The sequence below is a fragment of the Prosopis cineraria genome, unplaced genomic scaffold, assembly GCF_029017545.1.
Source record: "Prosopis cineraria cultivar Desert tree isolate PC_DT_omini unplaced genomic scaffold, ASM2901754v1 PC3, whole genome shotgun sequence".
NCBI classification, from domain to species: domain Eukaryota; kingdom Viridiplantae; phylum Streptophyta; class Magnoliopsida; order Fabales; family Fabaceae; genus Prosopis; species Prosopis cineraria.
The window spans coordinates 7,794,468-7,813,389 of record NW_026555334.1 but is presented as its reverse complement, the minus strand read 5'-3'; the positions used below and the strand labels follow the sequence as shown (position 1 = coordinate 7,813,389).

Genomic DNA, 18,922 nt, shown 5'->3' with positions numbered 1-18,922 from the left:
TGAAAATCATAAGGAAAATTATTGAAAAATCCCACACAAGGATTTCAATTACCAAAGTCTTATGAAATGCATAAATTGTTGTCAAGTCCTAAATCCTGTTCATTTATGACTCGGTAAAAAAAAAAAACAACTTGAAAATTGAAAGTATTTTATACATTTCATAGGACCTCTTAATAATTAAAATCCTTACAAGGACGCTGGAGTGATTTTGCCAAAATCATATGCTATAACGTTGTTGCTGAGTACTATCAGTTCCAAATGGTTTGAGCCATCTTCTATAGGTATGAAAGGATTGTGTATATGCTTCACGGTACTAAAGTTGAGAAGATCATCTGGACCAGACAGTTCATCTGGGGGGATATGTGAACCTGAGTCCACAATGGGCCAGTTAGGATGAGGGAGAAGAGTTTGATTATCTCTCCTGTACATCTCATCTTTCTGCCATTGATCCCACTTTTCAGCCAAACCATCACCTTCAAGCATCCTCACCACCTCAGACATCTTTGGCCGTTCCATAGCCGAGCTTTGCGTGCAGAGCAAGGCCACTTGGATTAGTTGCTCCACTTCCTCTTCATTATATTCACCCTCCAAATCAGCATCCACTAGTGTTTCCAATCTCTTGTCTTTCAAAAGCCCTTTCACCTGAATCCAAAGCAGTTTCAGGTCGCCAAATCATGGAAAGAGGAAGAGGGTATGTGTTCATATTCTCTCTACTTAAGGTATCATCCATTGGTTCTTCAGCTTCAGCCCCATTAACACTTAAACTAGCAATCTAACTCAACCAACACAAGTTTTTTCAAGACAATTATCGGTAAATAACAGTGCTTTCTTCAATTATTAGGAAAATGTTTGGAAATATTGAGAATGGCAATGTTATGCTGATTGGTGGATAACTTTTTGGTCATAAGAACCACAGAAGGAGACTAAATGACACCAAGTAAAAGATGTTTGGCCAAATAAAATTACCTCGTATAAATACGTGTTATGAGAATACAAGAAAACATACCCAATCAAGTAACATGACATCATCATCATTCGCGAGTCGTGCAAGATCGAAAGCCCTCTGTCCAGTAATTAGTTCAAGAAGCATCACACCGTAACCAAAAACATCAGTCTTCTCTGAAGACTTTCCGGTGGAGAGGTATTCTGGTGCAATGTGCCCAATTGTACCACGCACAGCAGTGGTAACGTGAGTGTCTTTGTAATTCATTAGTTTTGCCAAGCCAAAGTCCCCAACAACTGCTTCATATTCTTCATCCAATAATATATTTGCAGCTTTAACATCACGGTGAATGATCTTTGGGTCACAATGGTCATGCAAATAAGCAAGCCCCCTAGCAGCTCCCAGTGAAATCCTCTTCCGAACAGGCCATTCAAGTGGGGGTCTTGTTTCCGGGCGGTCTAGGACATTAGAAGATAATAGAGGTTAAACCCAATGTGCATAAACACATACTCAATATGAAACTACAAGTTCAAATATTAACAGTAAGATTATTATTATTATTTTGAGATACTGTGTTTGCATCTTAGTGCCAAATCACTTCTAAGAATTGCATAATTCATATTTCATTAAAATAAATCAAGACAAACAATGAATGAGTTTGACATTAAAATTAACAAGAATATTACTTGAAAGGGAAATACAAGGTTTCCTTTTATGGGAAACCTATACGGGGTTCAATTATGAGTACAAGCAATGCTAACTAAATTAATCTTCCTAGAAAAGTCAATCAAACAACCAAGCTAGAAGAATAGGGCTACCTCGTAAACATGATGCCACACTACCATTAGCCATGAAAGGATACACAAGCAACCGTTCGGTTGGTGTCATGCAAAAACCACGCAGCCGGAGCAAATTTCGATGGACAGCCAAGCTGATCATTTCTACTTCTGTTTGAAATTGCAGCTCTCCACCCTGAGTGCGTTCCTCTTTAAGTCTTTTCACTGCAACTAGAGACCCATCAGTTAAACGCCCTTTGTAAACCTTACCAAATCCACCTCTACCCAGAATGTTTTTGTTACTGAAGTTGTCTGTTGCGACTTGCAGCTCACGCAGGGGAAACTTTTTAAGCTGACCAAGGTGGACTTCAGGGTCCTCCTCAGCTGCCAAAAAAAAAAAAAAATGTAAAATGTTGGTACATCAATTATGTCTGCACACGATTCATCAATCATTATATACCATCTTTTGCGTTATTCAACTAACCAGGAACATCAAAGAAATAATCTTGTGGTCTCTTCTTCCGGCAATAAGCAAGTGCAATGGCAGGGGCTGCAAACATAAGAGCAGCAGCAGCAGCAACTCCTCCCGCAATAGCTCCAGTAGCACTATTGCCTAAAACAGTTTACAAGTTACAAGTTGACCAGGAAATCATCATTCTATTCAAAAAATTAATCATGACTACATGATGATTGGAAAACAATCCAACAGGTTTCCAAACAAAGTCTTAGTAGAATATGAATATGAAAACACATTGTTCGGTAACATGTGAAATCCAGTTTAGCATTCTTTTAATAAAATATTCAGAGAAAGTTATGTTTAGTTATAATTTAGTAGTTAGAATGCAAAACTGTACTGCGTCCATTTCAAGCTTAATAGGTTTGTGCATGAGAGGGTCTGTTCCCTAACTTATGGCCTGTTTGTTTAAGCTTTTTTCATGAAAAATCACTTATTTTTCAAGGAAAAAAAATCTATTTTGTAAAATTTTATGATACTTGTTTAACCTTTTGAAAATAATCAGAATTTTGGGGGGAAAAAAAAGATTTCTGATTATTAGCTTATGAAAATAATCTGAAGTGATAAATGAGAGTGTCGCAAAAATGCGGAGATACACGAAAATATTATAAAATTTTAAAATAACTGTTTAATAAATTATTTTTTATAAATAAAGATCTAAAAACTATCATAAAATCTAAAAATAACTAAATAATAATGTGACATTTTTGGATCAAGAATTCCTCAATGATTTTATTCACAAGAAGCTGTATACTTGTACGCAAATTACAAGGATTTCCTATATAAGAAATAAAATCTAATAAAATATTAACTCCCATGATCTCATCTAATCATATCCCAATATATAAGGAGTAAATCTCTCTAAGTTAGATACATTAAATATTAGTTTAACTATTCTCACACTCCCCCTCAAGTTAGATCATAGATATTAATCATGTCCAACTTGCTCATACAACTTTCAAAAGCAGGTTCATGTAACCCCTTAGTCAACACATCTGCTGCTTGAAGATTTGTTGATAAAAAGGTCGGGCATATGATTCCATCTTCCACCTTCTCTCTAATAAAGTGCCTATCTATTTCCACATGCTTAGACCTCTCATGTTGGATGGGATTCAAGGCCATGCTTATGGCAACCTTATTATCACAATACAATTTTAGTGGTAAATCAAGTTAGAGATGGATCTCTTCTTCCATTATGCCCTAAGCAAGTGCCCTTAACTCAGATTCAGCACTGCTTTTGGAGACCATCCTTTGCATTTGACTCTTCCAAGTAACAAGGTTTCCCATACAAATGAGCAATAGCCAAAAGTCGATTTTCTATCTAAGTGATGTCCACCCCAATCTGCATCTATATACACTTCTGTAGTTCTTCATTCATACTTTTGGAAAAACAAACCTCTTCCAGGGGTACCCTTTAGATACCTTAGAATCCTATATGCCACTTCCATGTGTTTTTACTTTGGTTCACACATATACTGACTAGCTACACTCATAGCAAACACTATGTCAAGTCTTGTGTGTAAGAGGTAAATGAGTTTTCTAACAAGGCTTTGGTATCTCTCTTTATTAGCTAGTTTCTATTTCTCCTTATTCTTCTCTTCGTCAACAGTGTCATTCTCTTCCTCAGAATTTCCCTCTTCTTTCTTAGACTTCTGCTTCTTCTTTGGAACAACAGTAGGGGTTTCAATAGGTTTCTTTTAAGAGATCAAATACATATTTTCTTTGCGATACATAAATACCCTGCTTTATCTTGCAACTTCCATTCCCAAGAAATACTTCAAGTGTCCAAGATTCTTGACCTTGAATTCTCCTCCCAAAGCAGCTTTTATCTTGTTATTTCTTCACTATGATCATCAAAAATAATTATATCATCAACATATACAATAAGGATACACCTCTTACCTCCCTCTGCTTTGACAAACATAGTATGATCTGGCAATCCTCGTTTGTAGCCCTATAACTTTAAAAACTTTAAGAATCTATTGAGCTAAGCTCTTAGAGATTGCTTTAGACCATATCGTGATTTCTTTAATTTGCATACCTGGTCACCCTTCCTTTCATCAAAACCAAAGGGCAAAGCCATATAGATATCTTCTTTCAATTCTTCATCTAGGAAGGCATTTTTTATGTCCAGTTAATGTAATGGCAATTCAAGATTGGCTACTATAGACAACCATATGATAGTGTTTAATTTTTGCACTACCGCAAAAGTTTCTTGATAATCAATGTCATAGGTCTATGTGAATCATCTTGCCACCAATCAGCCTTTAACTTATTAAGTCTCCCATCAACCTTATACTTTAGGGAAAAGACCTATTTGCAACTTACTAGTTTCTTCCTCCTCGGCTTCTGCACAATCTCCCATGTCCCATTTTTCTTCTAATACTTTCATTTCCTCTAACATATCCTCTCTCCATCCTGTTGTTTTTAGAGCCTCATAGATATTTTTAGGAACGCTAACATCATCAACATTAGCGATAAAAGTTTGATAACTACAAGACAAAGCTTCATACGATAGGTATTTTTGAATGGGATGTTGTAGACATGACCAAGGTTTCTTTCTAGGGGCAACTGGCAGTCCCAAGTCATCTTCTGAAATGTTCCCTATATCTAGGTTTTCATAAATACTCCCATCTTCTTCTCCAAGATTTTCTCCTCCAAAATCTTCCACCGGTTCAGATTCTAGTACTACCTCAGGTATAAGGGCTTGTACTCCATGCTTCATCTTTTGTGTGTAAACTTTGATCTCTTTACCTTTAGCACTTGTGATTTTTGTCTCCCCCTAAACTTGCATTTTCTTTCGCTTCTGGCATAAAAGAGATAGACATGAGCTCAATAGAAGTAGTGTTAGGGTGGTCATGGTCAAGAGAATCAACAAGATAATACTCAAAGTCACAATCAAGGATTGACTGAAATTCACTTCAACTCTCCCCCTGAATTGAAGGAGAGGGATAAAAAGATTCAGTTCGGAAAAAGTAACATCATGACTAGCAAACATACACTTAGAAGAAGGATTAAGGAACTTATAGCCTTTTTGGGATGAGGAGTAACCAAGAAACACACATTTGACAACTTGAGGCTCAAGTTTGGAAGATGAATGAAGGTGAACTAAGGCAAAACACCCAAAGATTTATAAAGGAAGAGTTGTCTCAAGATGAGTGAGTGTTTGACGAAGGCACTCAAGTGGGGTAGAGTATTATATTATTTTACTAGGCATGCAATCAATAAGGTAAGTAACAATGAGAATAGCATCCCCCCATGAGTATTTAGGCACATAAGTGGTGAAAAGAAGAGCACTAGCAACTTCAAGTAAGTGTCTACTCTTTCGTGCAGCCACCCCATTTTGTTAGGGACTCTTAACACAAGAAATTTTATGAACAATTTCCTCAGATTTAAGAAAGTCACCTAAAGATTTGTTAATGTATTCAGTGCCATTATCAGTTTGGAGGATTTTGATGGATATGTGAAATTGATTTAATATCATGATGTAGAATTCGATAAAGATAGACTTATCTTTTATTAGATATACCTAACACACATGCATGAGTATGATCACCAATGAAAGTAACAAACCACTTACCGTGAGTTTGATTAGGACCACATGAAGGACCCCACATATCACTATGAACAATAGAAAAAAGTTGAGAGGGTTTGTACCTAGAGCTCAGGAAAAAAAAAAAAAAAGCAATGGTGTTTGGCCAATTCACAAATATTACAATGAAAACTAGAAATTTCATTAGATGAAGATTTAGGAAACAAAAGACTCAAGTACTAGACATTAGGATGACCATTCTTTTATGCCATAAGAAAAGATCAACATTTTCAGGAGTAGAAGCAAGGTTGCAGTAGAAACAAGACTAGATATTACTCACAGTTGATTCATCTAGGTAGTAAAGCCCATCACACTCCTCAACACTACCAATCATCTTCCTCAATGAGAGATCCTAGAAAATACGATGAGTGGAAAAGAAGTGAACATTACAGTGAGCTTGTTTAGTCAACTAGCTTATAGACAATAAATTACAGGCTAGACAGGAAACATGAAGAACAGAATCCAAATGTAGAAATTCAAAAATAGTAATACTACCCTTTCCAACAATAGATGAGAAGGTACCATTGGCCGTATCAATTTGCTCATGCCTACTACATGGGAAATACGATGTAAATAATGTAGAATTCACAATCATGTGATTCGAGGCCCCAGAGTTAACAATTCATCTAGGCTTAATGGAACAAACATTGAGCGCATAATGAGAATTACCTTACTTAGCTACTGAAGCATTATGAGATGGGGAAGGCGACTATTCAAATTGTAAGGATTGAAACATGTCCATGAGCTTATTCAATTGGTCTTTATCAATAGCAAGCAATGGACCGAATTTGTCTGGAGGATCAAAGGTAACTTGGTAGTCACGGAATTTACCTTTACAAGGTTTCCAATCAAGAGGCTTCCCATGAAGATCCCAACTCTTGTTTTTTGAGTAGCCCTTTTTTTAAAACGGTCACACATAATCTTCCCTTTTGCATCTTTGTATCCCTAATCAGAGTGCTTGCTCACTAAAGCAAAAGATTCAAATTGAGAAGGAACAAGAGAAGGGGTAAATAACATCACATTGTGACAAGAAGCCTCTTAGCGAACCTCGACAAATGCATCATGAGGAGATAGTAGTGGGGAGCAAGGCAATTCGCACCTACAAACATCATCCAAGGATTGATGAAGACCAGCCAAAAACTAAAAGACCAATTCATCTTCAATTCGACGCTTGTACCTTACTGCATCGGTGCCAAATAGGAACTAACTCCAACCAGAATTCAATTAACTCCCAATCTCCTTGTTTAATATGCCAACTTCGTGTCTTAAGATCATAGAGTCGAGCACCGTCTTCACCATCTAAATATGACTCCTTAACTACTTCCCATATATCTCACGCTGTCGAAAGAAACATAAAGGAGTGCTGAATTTGTGGTGTCATAGCGTTGACTAGCCATGAAAACTACCATAGAGTTTTCGGTCTCCCTCTTCACCATGAAGCCTTGGAGTGAACAATGATAAAACCCGACTTGCCTCATCCTCTGATAGCAAGCCAAATTGCCTAGGCCTATTCATGATAGTTATAACCATTAAACTTCTCTAAGACGAGGAGAAAAGAAGATCCTTTGGTAGAACTCCACCCTTAGGAAGCTCTGCCATGTGGGTCCAGTAACAAGTCACTCTTTGCGCCAGAACCAGAACTCATAGTCAAAGGCTAATGCAGGCGTGAGTGTGACTCTGGACAACAAGAAGCATCACCTTTGCACGACTCTGTACTGTGGTCGTGAACATGCAACTGTGGTCTAAGTAGTCGTGAACATGTGACTCACCGTCATAAGAGTCTAGAACGTGCGACCTCGACTCTATGTTGCAAAGAAGAGATAAGTAGAGGTCATATGGGTTCAATGTGGACAAGGCATTGATTAGAGAAGAATAGGAGTCATGTGAGTCATTCGAGTTTGACAGTAATGTTGGGTCACCGATAGAATTTTCCAGGCCAGGAGTGCGAGGCTCTAATACCATGTGACATTCTAGATCAACAATTCCTCAATGATTTTATGTATACCTATATACAAATAACAGCAATTTCCTACATGAGAAATAAAATGTTAACTCGCATGATCTCATCTAATCATATCCCAATATCTAAAAAATAAATCTCTCTAAATTAAATACATTTAATATTAGTTTGACTATTCTCACAAATAATAATCACTTTTATTATTGTAACCAAACAAAAAAAAATTATCTATTTTTTATAAAATCTCTACAAAGTAAATATTTTTATAAAATCTCTAAAATATCTAGAAGTCATTTATTTTTTAATCTTAAACAAACGACCCCTAAAGTTATATATATATATATATATAAACAACGAGCCCTAAAGCTTTAAGGTGGAATAGTTGGTTCATCAATTTAAACTATTATTGAAATAAGCATCAACAAACCTGAAGGAGATGACGGCGGTGTTGGCGTAATTGGTCCAGGTGTAATGTTTATTGGTTTCAAATGAGGATTACCATTGAAACTGTTAAGTGGAACGAAGTCATTAGCAAAACTTTGATATGTTCCCCCTCAATAATCACCAGAAATAAACAAAACCACTTTCACCAACCTGAGCATGGTAAACGCTTGAAATGAACCACTAGTTGGGATGTCTCCTTGTAGATTGTTGTTTGAAAGATCACTAGATTCCACAAGACCATGAGCTTAGACTTCATTATGATATATAACTTATATCTACATTTGCATAAGATCATTGAAACTTTAGAAAACAACACTCACAGGACTTGAAGCGAATTAACAGTAGTCAAGGTCATGGGAATAACTCCAGTCAAGGTGTTATTGTTGAGACGCCTATTTCAGATAGTAAGGAGGATTAGTTTTCAAATAATGGCAAGCTAAAGTAGAGAATATGAAAAAAGATGGACAAACAATAATCATTTAATAAATAAATAGAATGCATCACTCCAATGCAGATAACATAAACTTGTACTTGGGAAAGTAAATTTGTTAGAAGGTGAGTGAATACATCTAAACGAAGCCATGGCTGATGCATCATAAATTGACTTTTAGCTTCAAGTACATATAATAATTGAATGATACATTTGGAAATTTACAAATAAGGTTAAAATAAATTCTTTCTTCTATGCCCTTTGACCTAATGGTTTTGGTATGACATAATAACGCACCATAGACCATCGGAGATGAATCTAGACTTTTTCTGCTTAAAAGAAGTACCGAATGGTGGAAACCTAGCCATCACAACATAATTTCTGAAGCTGGATTGCTTGCAATTAAGATTTATGGATTGCTATGGGCAATAAACCAAATGAATATTGATATGCTAATCCTTGCTTATAGACACTGGTGTCAATAAAAATAATCTTGTATTATTGAAAAACTGCTTATGAAAATACTTTTCTAACAAAATCCACTGTTGAATTTAAAGCTATTATCATAAATATCTCACTAAATTTGACATTAATCCAATAGCGTTTTATGTCACATTAACTGTCTTTTTTGTTTATACAATAGCAACTCATGGAATTAAAGTATATCATTAATCCATTCATTGGATGCTTCCACTTCATAATTCCCAGAGCAAGAGGAAAAAGATTCATTAGTCTCTTAATACCCATACGAGGTATCCAGAGCATTGCCTACTTGTTTGCCGTTGAGGATAACAAATAATAGACCTCAGAATCCAAGCAATAATTTATCCTAAAATTAAAATTCAGTATACACTTCATATAAGAAATTATTAATAATTTTATTTTCAAGCTTACTGTTATTCAGTTTTCCTGAGAATGCATTAGACAGCAAAACAATAATCCCCCATACTAACCATTTAAAAATTCACTAAATTCACTTTGATGTGACAAATTTGCATGGAAAAAGACCAGGAAGACAACAGGTGCTTTATTCAACTGTAACATATTGCTCACCCTCAACCAGGCATGTTTAAAGCCTTAACTAATTGACTGATGACAGTCTGATGCTAAAATGAACACTCAAACGCAGTGCAGTATGAGTGCCTAACAGATAACCAAGACTTTAATCAAGAAAGAAAATTGAACAAGAGTTAAATATAATCTGCAGATTTAAGAGTACATCATACAGGAAACGTAGTTTTTGAAGCTTGCCCAGTGATTCTGGGATGCCACCAGATATGCGATTGGTATACAGATCCAAGCTCACCAAATTTGTCAAATTTCCAAATTCAGGTGGGATTTTTCCAGTTATATTATTACTATAAAGCTCCCTGGCATAGAAAAGAACAAGAATTCAGCTTCAAGCAAAACGAAAAAAAAAAAAAAAACAAATAGTTAGATGGTGACAGATATAAGCCCAAAATTGGTATGGAGCAGTTGAGATCTTATGGTTGATAAGGTGAAAATTGAAGCAGGCACACCAAAAAAAAAAAATCATTGATGGGTTGTAATACACAATGCATAACCTGTACTTCAGCAATTTATATAATCAAGCACAAGCTTGGGAGACAGAATAAGTTGTTAAATGTAACTGCTCCACAAGATAATTCAGTCTGTCAAACAACTAGAGGAGGAGCAAGATGCCTTAGAATATCAACATCGTGAATTAGAAAGTAGATCTGATTATAGTAACAACCAGTGATTGATCACAAGATTTAGGAATAGTAGAGAGCAAAGTTCATGATAATAACTAAAGTAGATAAGTTTTTTGGTTCTAGCTTTGCATAGGAGGATTCAAAGGCTGAGATAATCTTAAATGGTTTGAGATCTTAAGGTTTGAAATCATCCGATTTTTTGTATCTATTTCATCTTCCAACATAAGTTTTAAAATTGAACTGATGAAGAAAAGTTATAAGGTAGGCTCTAAGACTAAGATCAATAATATTCAACTTAGATTTTATGTTCCTTTCTATACAAAGTGGAGTGTGGTATACTATATAGTATAAGGGCCAACTGTTAAGTCTCAATTTTATATGCATTTTCATAACATCGAATAAGGACTTATCTATTTTTATTTTCCCTTCCATTCTATCATCATTTCTAGGTTAATTTTCCTATATGAGAAAATTATAGATTTGATATGCTTTTATGTGGGAAAACCTAGTTGGACTCCATTATTAATTTGTAGATAAGTTAAAGAAGCAAAAAGAGCCCAAGTTCTGATGCTTGGAGGCCTCATAAGGAGTCCAAAGGAATGAGTCTAACATCGCTCAAAGCCAGAAGCCTAGAAGGTACTAAAGATGACACCTAACTATGTTCGACCTTTCCCATATGCCTACAAGTCCAATTACAAGGAGACATTAATCCAAGGAAGGTCATTCATCATAACAAGCAAAAAGAAGCTTCCAAGAATTGCAAGGACAGCAAAACTAGAGATCAGACTTTGTGACCAGCAGAGTACACTCCTTGTATCCCACTAAAAAATAAAGTCCCCGTATCAAAGGCTTGATGCAAATAAGAAATTAGTCTATAGCATGGACAAAAAAGGAAATTTGGAAACTGTTGCAATTTCTACAGTAGGAAACCACAGGAGGAGAATAAGGGATAGACAGCTAGACAAGTACCAATGAATAGTCAGAAGGAATGACAAGTTCCAATACGCAGTAGAGCAGTCTAGAATGTGATTCAGATATTAAAATATCACATGAATAAGGACTTCCCCTCAAAATAATGTATCCTATTCATAGCTTGTTGATCAAATAGAATGAAAAAGATGGACAGATAGATAGACAAAGTAGAGAACCTGAACTTTGCTATAGATGGGGGCATAAGGCAGAGGGGGAAAATAGATATACTTTGCCAATATGAAAAATTTTTTATGCATGCTATATTACTATCAAGGGTTTTATTGTAATTAGCCTTAGCTAAAGGATGAGTGTTACCTTTAGAGTTAGTTAGAAGAGAGAGAATAACTTTAGTGACGCGTTATGGGGCTAGGGTATATGTGTTGTACCTGGTGCCATTTTCCTTTTCCGTGAATGAATTAGCCTTTCTTCTCTCTTTTACTCATATCAAAGGTATCAGAGCCTCTTCTTTCGCCATTGTGCCACCAAAGACTCGATCATTGATCATCTTGGTGACCTAGAGCACCATCTTGAGCTCCAGAATGCCATGATAGGAACTACCAACACCCATCTAGATCAAACCACTCACGATGCCGATGAACTCAAGCAAGCCACGTCTCATATAGAGACCTTTATGCAAGCCATTGATGCTAAATTGTCTCTACTCACTTCTAATGATAGGAAACAGCCTACATCTAATAGTCATGGAAACAATAGGCATGAAGGTGAATCTTCTCTTAATACATGTATGCCTTGGTTTAGGTCTTACGGTCAGCAACTAAAATCCTCATCCTCTTACTCTGTTCCTACTAAGCAAAGTTGTGTCAAATTTTTGAAGTTCGATGGTTCTAATTTCTAGGGGTAGGCATATTGTTGCCATCAATTCTAAGATTGATGGTACTCCTCTAGATCATAGGATTCGTCTCTTGAGCCTGCATTTAGAGGGTGATACTCTACGATGGCATCAAACATTTATGAGACACCATTCCTCTTCTAATGCAGCTTGGGACGACTATTTCTGTCAAATGGAAATTAAATATGCAGATGTGAAGGAGAAATATCCTACCATTGCCATTAAGAAACTTCACCAAGACAGGTCTGCCACTAAATATGAATGAAAATTTGATGAGCTTCTTTTTAAAGTAAATATTCCAGACGATGTTGCTACAAACTTGTTTATTGGTGGCCTTACAAACTTGTTTAGTCATCAATTTCACTCTACCAACGCTAGCTAGTGCTATACATATGGTTCGAATGCAAGAAGCCACCATCGTTGTTGTTCACAAGAACACACCCCTATCTACGACACCTTAAGTCTCCGATACATTTCTCCTTCTTTTTCTCGTATTGGCAACCACAAGGTTGGCATGACTGAGCCACTTTCTATGACAAGCCCAAAACAAAGCCTACTTATGACACAACCCAATCTTGTCTCCAACCTTGCATCGTCTGGATCTTCTAAACCCATGTGACATCTTACAAAGAAGGACATAGAGAATTGATGCTAAAAGGGACGTTGCTATTAGTGTGCCAAAAAATACACCACAAACCATAAGTGTAAAGACTCTCAAGTGTTCGCATTATTGGTTGAAGATGCTAAGGAGATTTTCGAAGAAGCTCTACATGACGAAATTTCTACTGGCCAGATGGGTACGATTAATGCCATTGAAGGTCAGGCAAGTACTCTACTTTGAAACTTCTGGGTCATATTAAGAACTAGCAAGTGATCATTTTAATCAACATTGGAAGTACCCATAATGTGGTTAATGCTTCATGAATAGTTGGGTCTTAAGATTGCTATAGTTGATGATTGGCGAATTTGGGTTACTAAGCAATGTCAAGCACTTGAATGGGGAATGGGCGATGCTATGTTCATTGCTAATTTTGTGGTTATGAACATGGGTGGATATGACATGATCTTGGGTGCTCAATGGTTGCAAACCTTAGCATGGATATGAATTTAAAAATATTTGAGTTTAATGTACAATTGTGTCCATTTGTGTTGCAAGGATTGGGGATGCAAAGCAATCAATATCAGAAGAATTAGTGGTTGTTTGAGATTTGAGTGGTTGCCAACTCTATCTTTTTTGATTCATACACCAGCTCAATTCCAAGGTGGATTAGACTCTAATTCTCCTCTCCCTAGAGATAACAACGTGCTTTGAAATTGCTGTTGGATTCTTTTGCTGATATTTTTTGCTGAGCCTAAATGATTGCCTCCTTCTAGAGCTATCGATCATGCTATACCTCTTCAAGTTGAAAAGCCAATTAGCTGTAAACCTTATCGTTATGGTCCTGTATGGAAGATTGAAATTGAAAAACAGATTCAACAAATGCTTGATAACGGTATTATTAGGGAGAGTTCTAGCTCTTTTGCAGCACCTATGATCTTAGTCTAAAAGAAAGATGGTACATGGCACTTTTGTGTCAACTATTGAAAATTAAATGAGGCTACTGTGAAGAACAAAATTTTCCACTCCTGTCATTGAAGAGATTTTGGATGAATTGACAAGAACTAGGTATTTTTCTATGCTTGATTAAAAGGCTGGCTACCATCAAATTCACATGAAAAAAGATGATATTGCTAAAACAGCATTCAAAACACATGAGGGGTTATATGAATATATGGTGATGCCTTTTGGCCTCACTAGTGCTCCTGCAACTTTTCAAGGTCTAATGAATTCTATCTTCAAGTCCTTCTTGCGTAAATATATTTTGGTATTTTTTCGATGACATTTTGGTCTATAGCAAGGATTGGGTAACTCATTTACATCATTTAGAGCAGACTCTTTCTCTTCCAAGGCAGCACAAACTATTCGCTAACGGTTCTAAATGTACCTTCACCACCACCCAAATTGACTATTTGGGTCATATCATTTCTGCCCAAGGCATTCAAGCTGACCCCAAGTAAATTAAAGGCTATAGCTTCTTGGCCAATACTTGCATCACTTCACGAATTGAGGGGTTTCCTTGGCTGGTTGTTATAGTTGATTTATCACAAATTATGGGTCTACTAGTAAACCATTAACTGATTTATTAAAAAAGAATGAGAAATTTGCTTGATCCCCTGAGGCTACTACAGCTTTTCATACTCTTAAGCAAGCCATGTCCTCTCCTCCAGTACTTACTCTCCCTAATTTTTCTAACACTTTTGTTATTGAGACCAACACTTCTGGTTATGGATTGGAAGCCATTCTTTCTCAAAATGGGCATCCTTTGGCTTTTGCTAGCAAAGCTCTTGCTGCTGTTAAGAAACCTTTATCGGCTTATGAACACAAGATTATGGCCATCATTTTTGCAGTCATACAGTGGCGTTCTTATCTGTGGGGATGCAAATTTATCATCAAGACTAATCATTTACCCTTGAAGCATCTGTTAGAGCAGCAGGACTTAAGCCTGGAGCAATTTAAATGGCTGCACAAATCATGGGAACTTCATTTTGAGATCATTTACAGAAAGAGGAGTGAGAATGTTGCTGCAGATGCTTTGTGTAGTTATTCTGAAAGGTCATGTTTCACTCTTTCTACTCTAGTTTCTCCCCTTTATGAGCCTGTACAGGATTCATGGCTCATTGATGATAGCTTACAGCAATTGATTTGAGATCTTGAACAGGATCCTATGTCCCATTCCAAATATGCTTGGCAACATCAATTGCCAAAACGCAAGGATAAATTGATTGTAGGGGCTGACCGTGGATTACGCAACAATTTACTCACTTATTTCCACGCGGACAGCATTGGTGGGGCACTTAGGTATGCATCCCACTTTCAAATGTATTGCTTCTTTTCTCTATTGGAAGGGACTTGACAGAGATGTTCACAATTTTGTGCATGATTGCACTACTTGCCAACATTTTAAACCTAAATAAGTGGCATCTCTTGGACTTCTCCAACCCCTACCCATTCCTGAACATGTCTGGTTTGAATTGTCAATGGATTTTATAAGTGATCTTCCCAAATCTTATTCTAAGACCACTATTCTGGTTGTGGTGGACAGATTATATAAAGCTGCTCATTTTATAGCCCTTAAACATCCTTTTACAGCAATGGATGTAGCTCATCTTTTCATGGATAATGTAGTTAAACTCCATGGTTTTCCTAAATCATTTGTGACTAACAAGGATCCTATTTTTTGTGGCAAATTCTGGAAGGAACTTTTCCGCTTGTATGGTGTCAAGCTTCAATATACATCTCCTTACCGTCCACAAATGGATGGCCAGATAGAAGTTCTAAATCATTGTCTAAAATGTTACCTTCGTTGCATGACCTGCAATTTTTCTAAACAGTAGGTTAAGTGGTTATCCTTGACTGAATTATGGTATAACACCACTTACCATTCCTCTATTGGAATGTCACCTTTTGAGGTTGTTTATGGCATATCAACTCCTGTTCATCTACCTTATATAGCAGGAGACTCATCCAATGACTTAGTTGATCGAACTTGCTTGTTGTGTGAACTTGTTCTGCAATTTTTAAAACAGCACTTGATGAAAGCACAGCATAGAATGGTCCAGCAAGCCAACAAGCACAGATCTGAGCATAGCTTTGCTGTTGGTAACATGGTTTATCTAAAGCTACATCCTTTTAGGAAGAATTTACTTAATAATTCTTCACTTCACAAACTTGCTGCTTGCTATTTTGGCCCTTTAAGTCCTGAAATGCATTGTTACAGTCTCTTATGGATCGGAATTGCCTCCTAATACTCCAGTACATCCGGTATTTCATGTCTCACTCCTTAACCAATATGCTGGTCCTTCAGCTGCCGTTAACTCTTCCCTTCCTCCTGTTGATGATCAGGGCCAGTTTATGCTTGAGCCTGAAGAGATTTTAGACCAGAAGATTGTTAATCGTCACAATCTCCCAGTTACTCAAGTTCTGGTTCGTTGGAAGCTTTCTGCACCTGAATATGCTACTTGGGAAGATCTCTCTGTTATACAGCGACAGTTTCCTCATTTTCATACTACTGCATCTCCAGCTACCACTATCCTTGTGGACAAGGAGGTTTTTTATGAGGGGAGTATTGATACATGCTATATTACAGTCAAGGGTTTTATTGTAATTAGCCTTAGCTAAAGGATGAGTATTACCTTTAAAGTTAGTTAGAAAAGAGAGAATAACTTTAGTGGCGTGTTATGGGGTAGGGTATATGTGTTGTACCTGGTGCCATTATTTTCTTCTTTTGTGAATGAATTAGGCTTTCATCTCTCTTTTACTCATATCAGTATTTAAGATAAAATCTGAAAATTTAAGACTTTGAGCAATGAATTGCACTCAAGGTTGAAGCTCAGAGGCATCATACTAAGAAACGAGTGAAATGGCAGCCTACTCTATAAAGCCAGCCGCTGTACTGTTGGTAAACTCATCAAGTAACAAATCACCAAAGAACTACAATGGCTCAAGAAATAATGTCAAATCATAATATGCCCAGAAAAATATGCACATGTTTGTGACAAAATCATATCCGATAAACAACTCACAAGTACTGCAAGTTTGGGAGTAGACCAAGCTGTGCAACTAGCGAACCCGAAAGGTCAGCATTTCCAAGATCACTGGCCAAAGATAAATCGAAATTTTAGCACATGCAGAATATGTCATAAATGATAGGTAAAATTCCCATAAATAACTTACACACGGGTCACGTTATTTTCACTATTGCATGTAACATGAAACCATGTGCAAGGATTGACAAGGGTAGCATCCCAGCTTTGAAGAACATTGTTAGGATCAGCTACGTTGGTCTTAAATGCATTCAGGGCATCACCTATCTCAGAAAAAAGCAACATTCAGATGCAGAAATCCTTAAAATTAAACCATGCATTGAGTTATCCAAGAAACATCTCAGCAGCTCACAATTATGAAAAGCCAATCATAGAAAAGTATTTAACGATATTTAATAAAACAAGGTGTCAAGTTTATGCTGCACGAGAAAGCGGGACATACAAAAGAAAAGGAAGAAGAAGCATAAAGGGATACTTTTTAATTCATCCTTAGTCACAGTTCAAAAACACGGCCAAACAGTAAGAGATTTATGCAAACAGAAAGAAAACTATGATTGATGTCAAAAACATTTTGACAACCCATTCCAAGATGTACAGATCTCCCAAAACTCAGACCCGTCAATTCTCCATGAAGTATAAGAACACAACTACACAACAGTTTCCTTGAACTCTGAGCATAGAATAAAATTTTGCCTCTTTATAGACAATCAACCCAAGCCATAACAACATAAGAACGAATTTTATGAAAACCCTTCAGTTCTCTCTGTTCACACTCGAACGAAGTCAATACATTCAGAGAAGCTTTAAGTTGGAATATTAAAATACCCGCTCCATCAGGAAATCCTATTAACTTTGTGTATGCGAATCAACTCAAATAACAAGTAATATAGCTGACAGAGCAAGAAGAGCAGCAAAACAGTGAATTTTCTCATCTCAATGTATTAAAAGCATCCGTAATATGAAACATTAAAGAAACCAAAGAGCAAGGACAAAAAGTTACTACCCACCTTCGGCATTACCAGAAACATTTAGCACCAAATCAAACACTAAAATTGAACAAAGGAGTAAAACACCCTTGAAAGATGGAATAACTCTCTCCATGTGTCCCATCCTCCTCAACTACTACCCAATGAACTTCCCAACGAGGCATAAACTCACACGCACGTTGACCTCATTGACCAAAAGCACTCTTGAGGATCTTCCACAAACACCTGGGTAGCTTCCGCCTTTCTCCTCCCTCAATTTTCACTCTGGAATATGGAGCTGTAATCTCATGTGGGTGTCGATGAATTTAGCTGAAAATGCTGGCAGACGTGGACGAGATAGGTGAGGAGCTTGAAATTTTGCAAGGCATTGCAAAGTGGACAATGGAAGGGAGAGTATAGCCGAGTCAATGCATGCTACGTCGTCTGACTGAGAAACTTCTTTTTCTCCCTTCCTTTTTACTTTTTTTGTCGTTTTTTTTTTTTTTAATCATTCAAGTTCATTTCGTTTTTAAACGATTTATGAATTATAAACTGTGATGAGAAAATGAAATTCAGAGGAAACTGAATTTGTGTCTGATTGTGTGAGGATATGCGAGTGTGCGCGCGCGTGCGCGCGTTTGTGAGAGAGAGAGAGAGAGAGAGAGAGAGAGAGAGAGAGAGAGATTTCCGCGTAGCAAGAAGGGTCAAAGACGCATGCTTACCGGTCTGTGAATGTCCCCCCCACAGCCTCCATCCGAAGAAGCTCCGGTGGAAGCGGAAACGATCGCTTCACTCTTCTCGAGTGTCCTTTTTAATTTTTTTTTTCCCCATATTTTTCATGTTTTTCGTTCACTTGATCACTTCACTCTTTCTCAAAAAAAAAAAAAAATGTCTTCTCTTTTTTTTTTAATGATTTTTATTTTTAGCGAGATAATAATAAGTAGTATTAAATAATTATTACATGAATACAAAAATAGTTATTTTTAAAATTTAGAATAGATTAGCATTTAAGCCCAAAATAAATTTTATCAAATTAAGAAAGCTAAAAATGCTTTTTAGTCAGCTTTATTTTCAATGAATCAAAATCAACATGGTCCTTAAAGAAATTTTAATCATTTTGAATTGGCTAAATTATAAA

General features: G+C 36.6%; 1 protein-coding gene across 1 annotated transcript; it reads right to left on the bottom strand.

Annotated features, from left to right (window-relative positions):
* LOC129305971 (BRASSINOSTEROID INSENSITIVE 1-associated receptor kinase 1-like) lies at window positions 1-18,284 on the bottom strand. The gene is made up of 11 exons (XM_054946217.1): window positions 17,827-18,284; window positions 16,950-17,082; window positions 16,799-16,870; window positions 9,886-10,029; window positions 8,550-8,621; window positions 8,380-8,451; window positions 8,213-8,292; window positions 2,204-2,332; window positions 1,762-2,103; window positions 1,007-1,401; window positions 1-642 (listed from the first exon to the last, which is right to left on the bottom strand). The coding sequence occupies exons 1-11, from the start codon at window positions 17,927-17,929 to the stop codon at window positions 187-189; spliced, it is 1,998 nt and encodes a 665-aa protein (XP_054802192.1). The 5' UTR covers window positions 17,930-18,284; the 3' UTR covers window positions 1-186.
* Window positions 18,285-18,922: the final 638 nt, after the last annotated feature.

Bases quoted from the DNA above. Each gene is read 5' to 3' on its own strand.
- LOC129305971 (XM_054946217.1), bottom strand. From the start codon at position 17,929: ATGGGACACATGGAGAGAGTTATTCCATCTTTCAAGGGTGTTTTACTC. The intron at 16,871-16,949 runs GTAAGTTATTTA...ATCTTTGGCCAG, and splicing joins GAAAATAACGTGACCCGTGT to TGATCTTGGAAATGCTGACC. The intron at 10,030-16,798 runs GTGAGTTGTTTA...TTTCTATGCCAG, and splicing joins CTCCCAAACTTGCAGTACTT to GGAGCTTTATAGTAATAATA.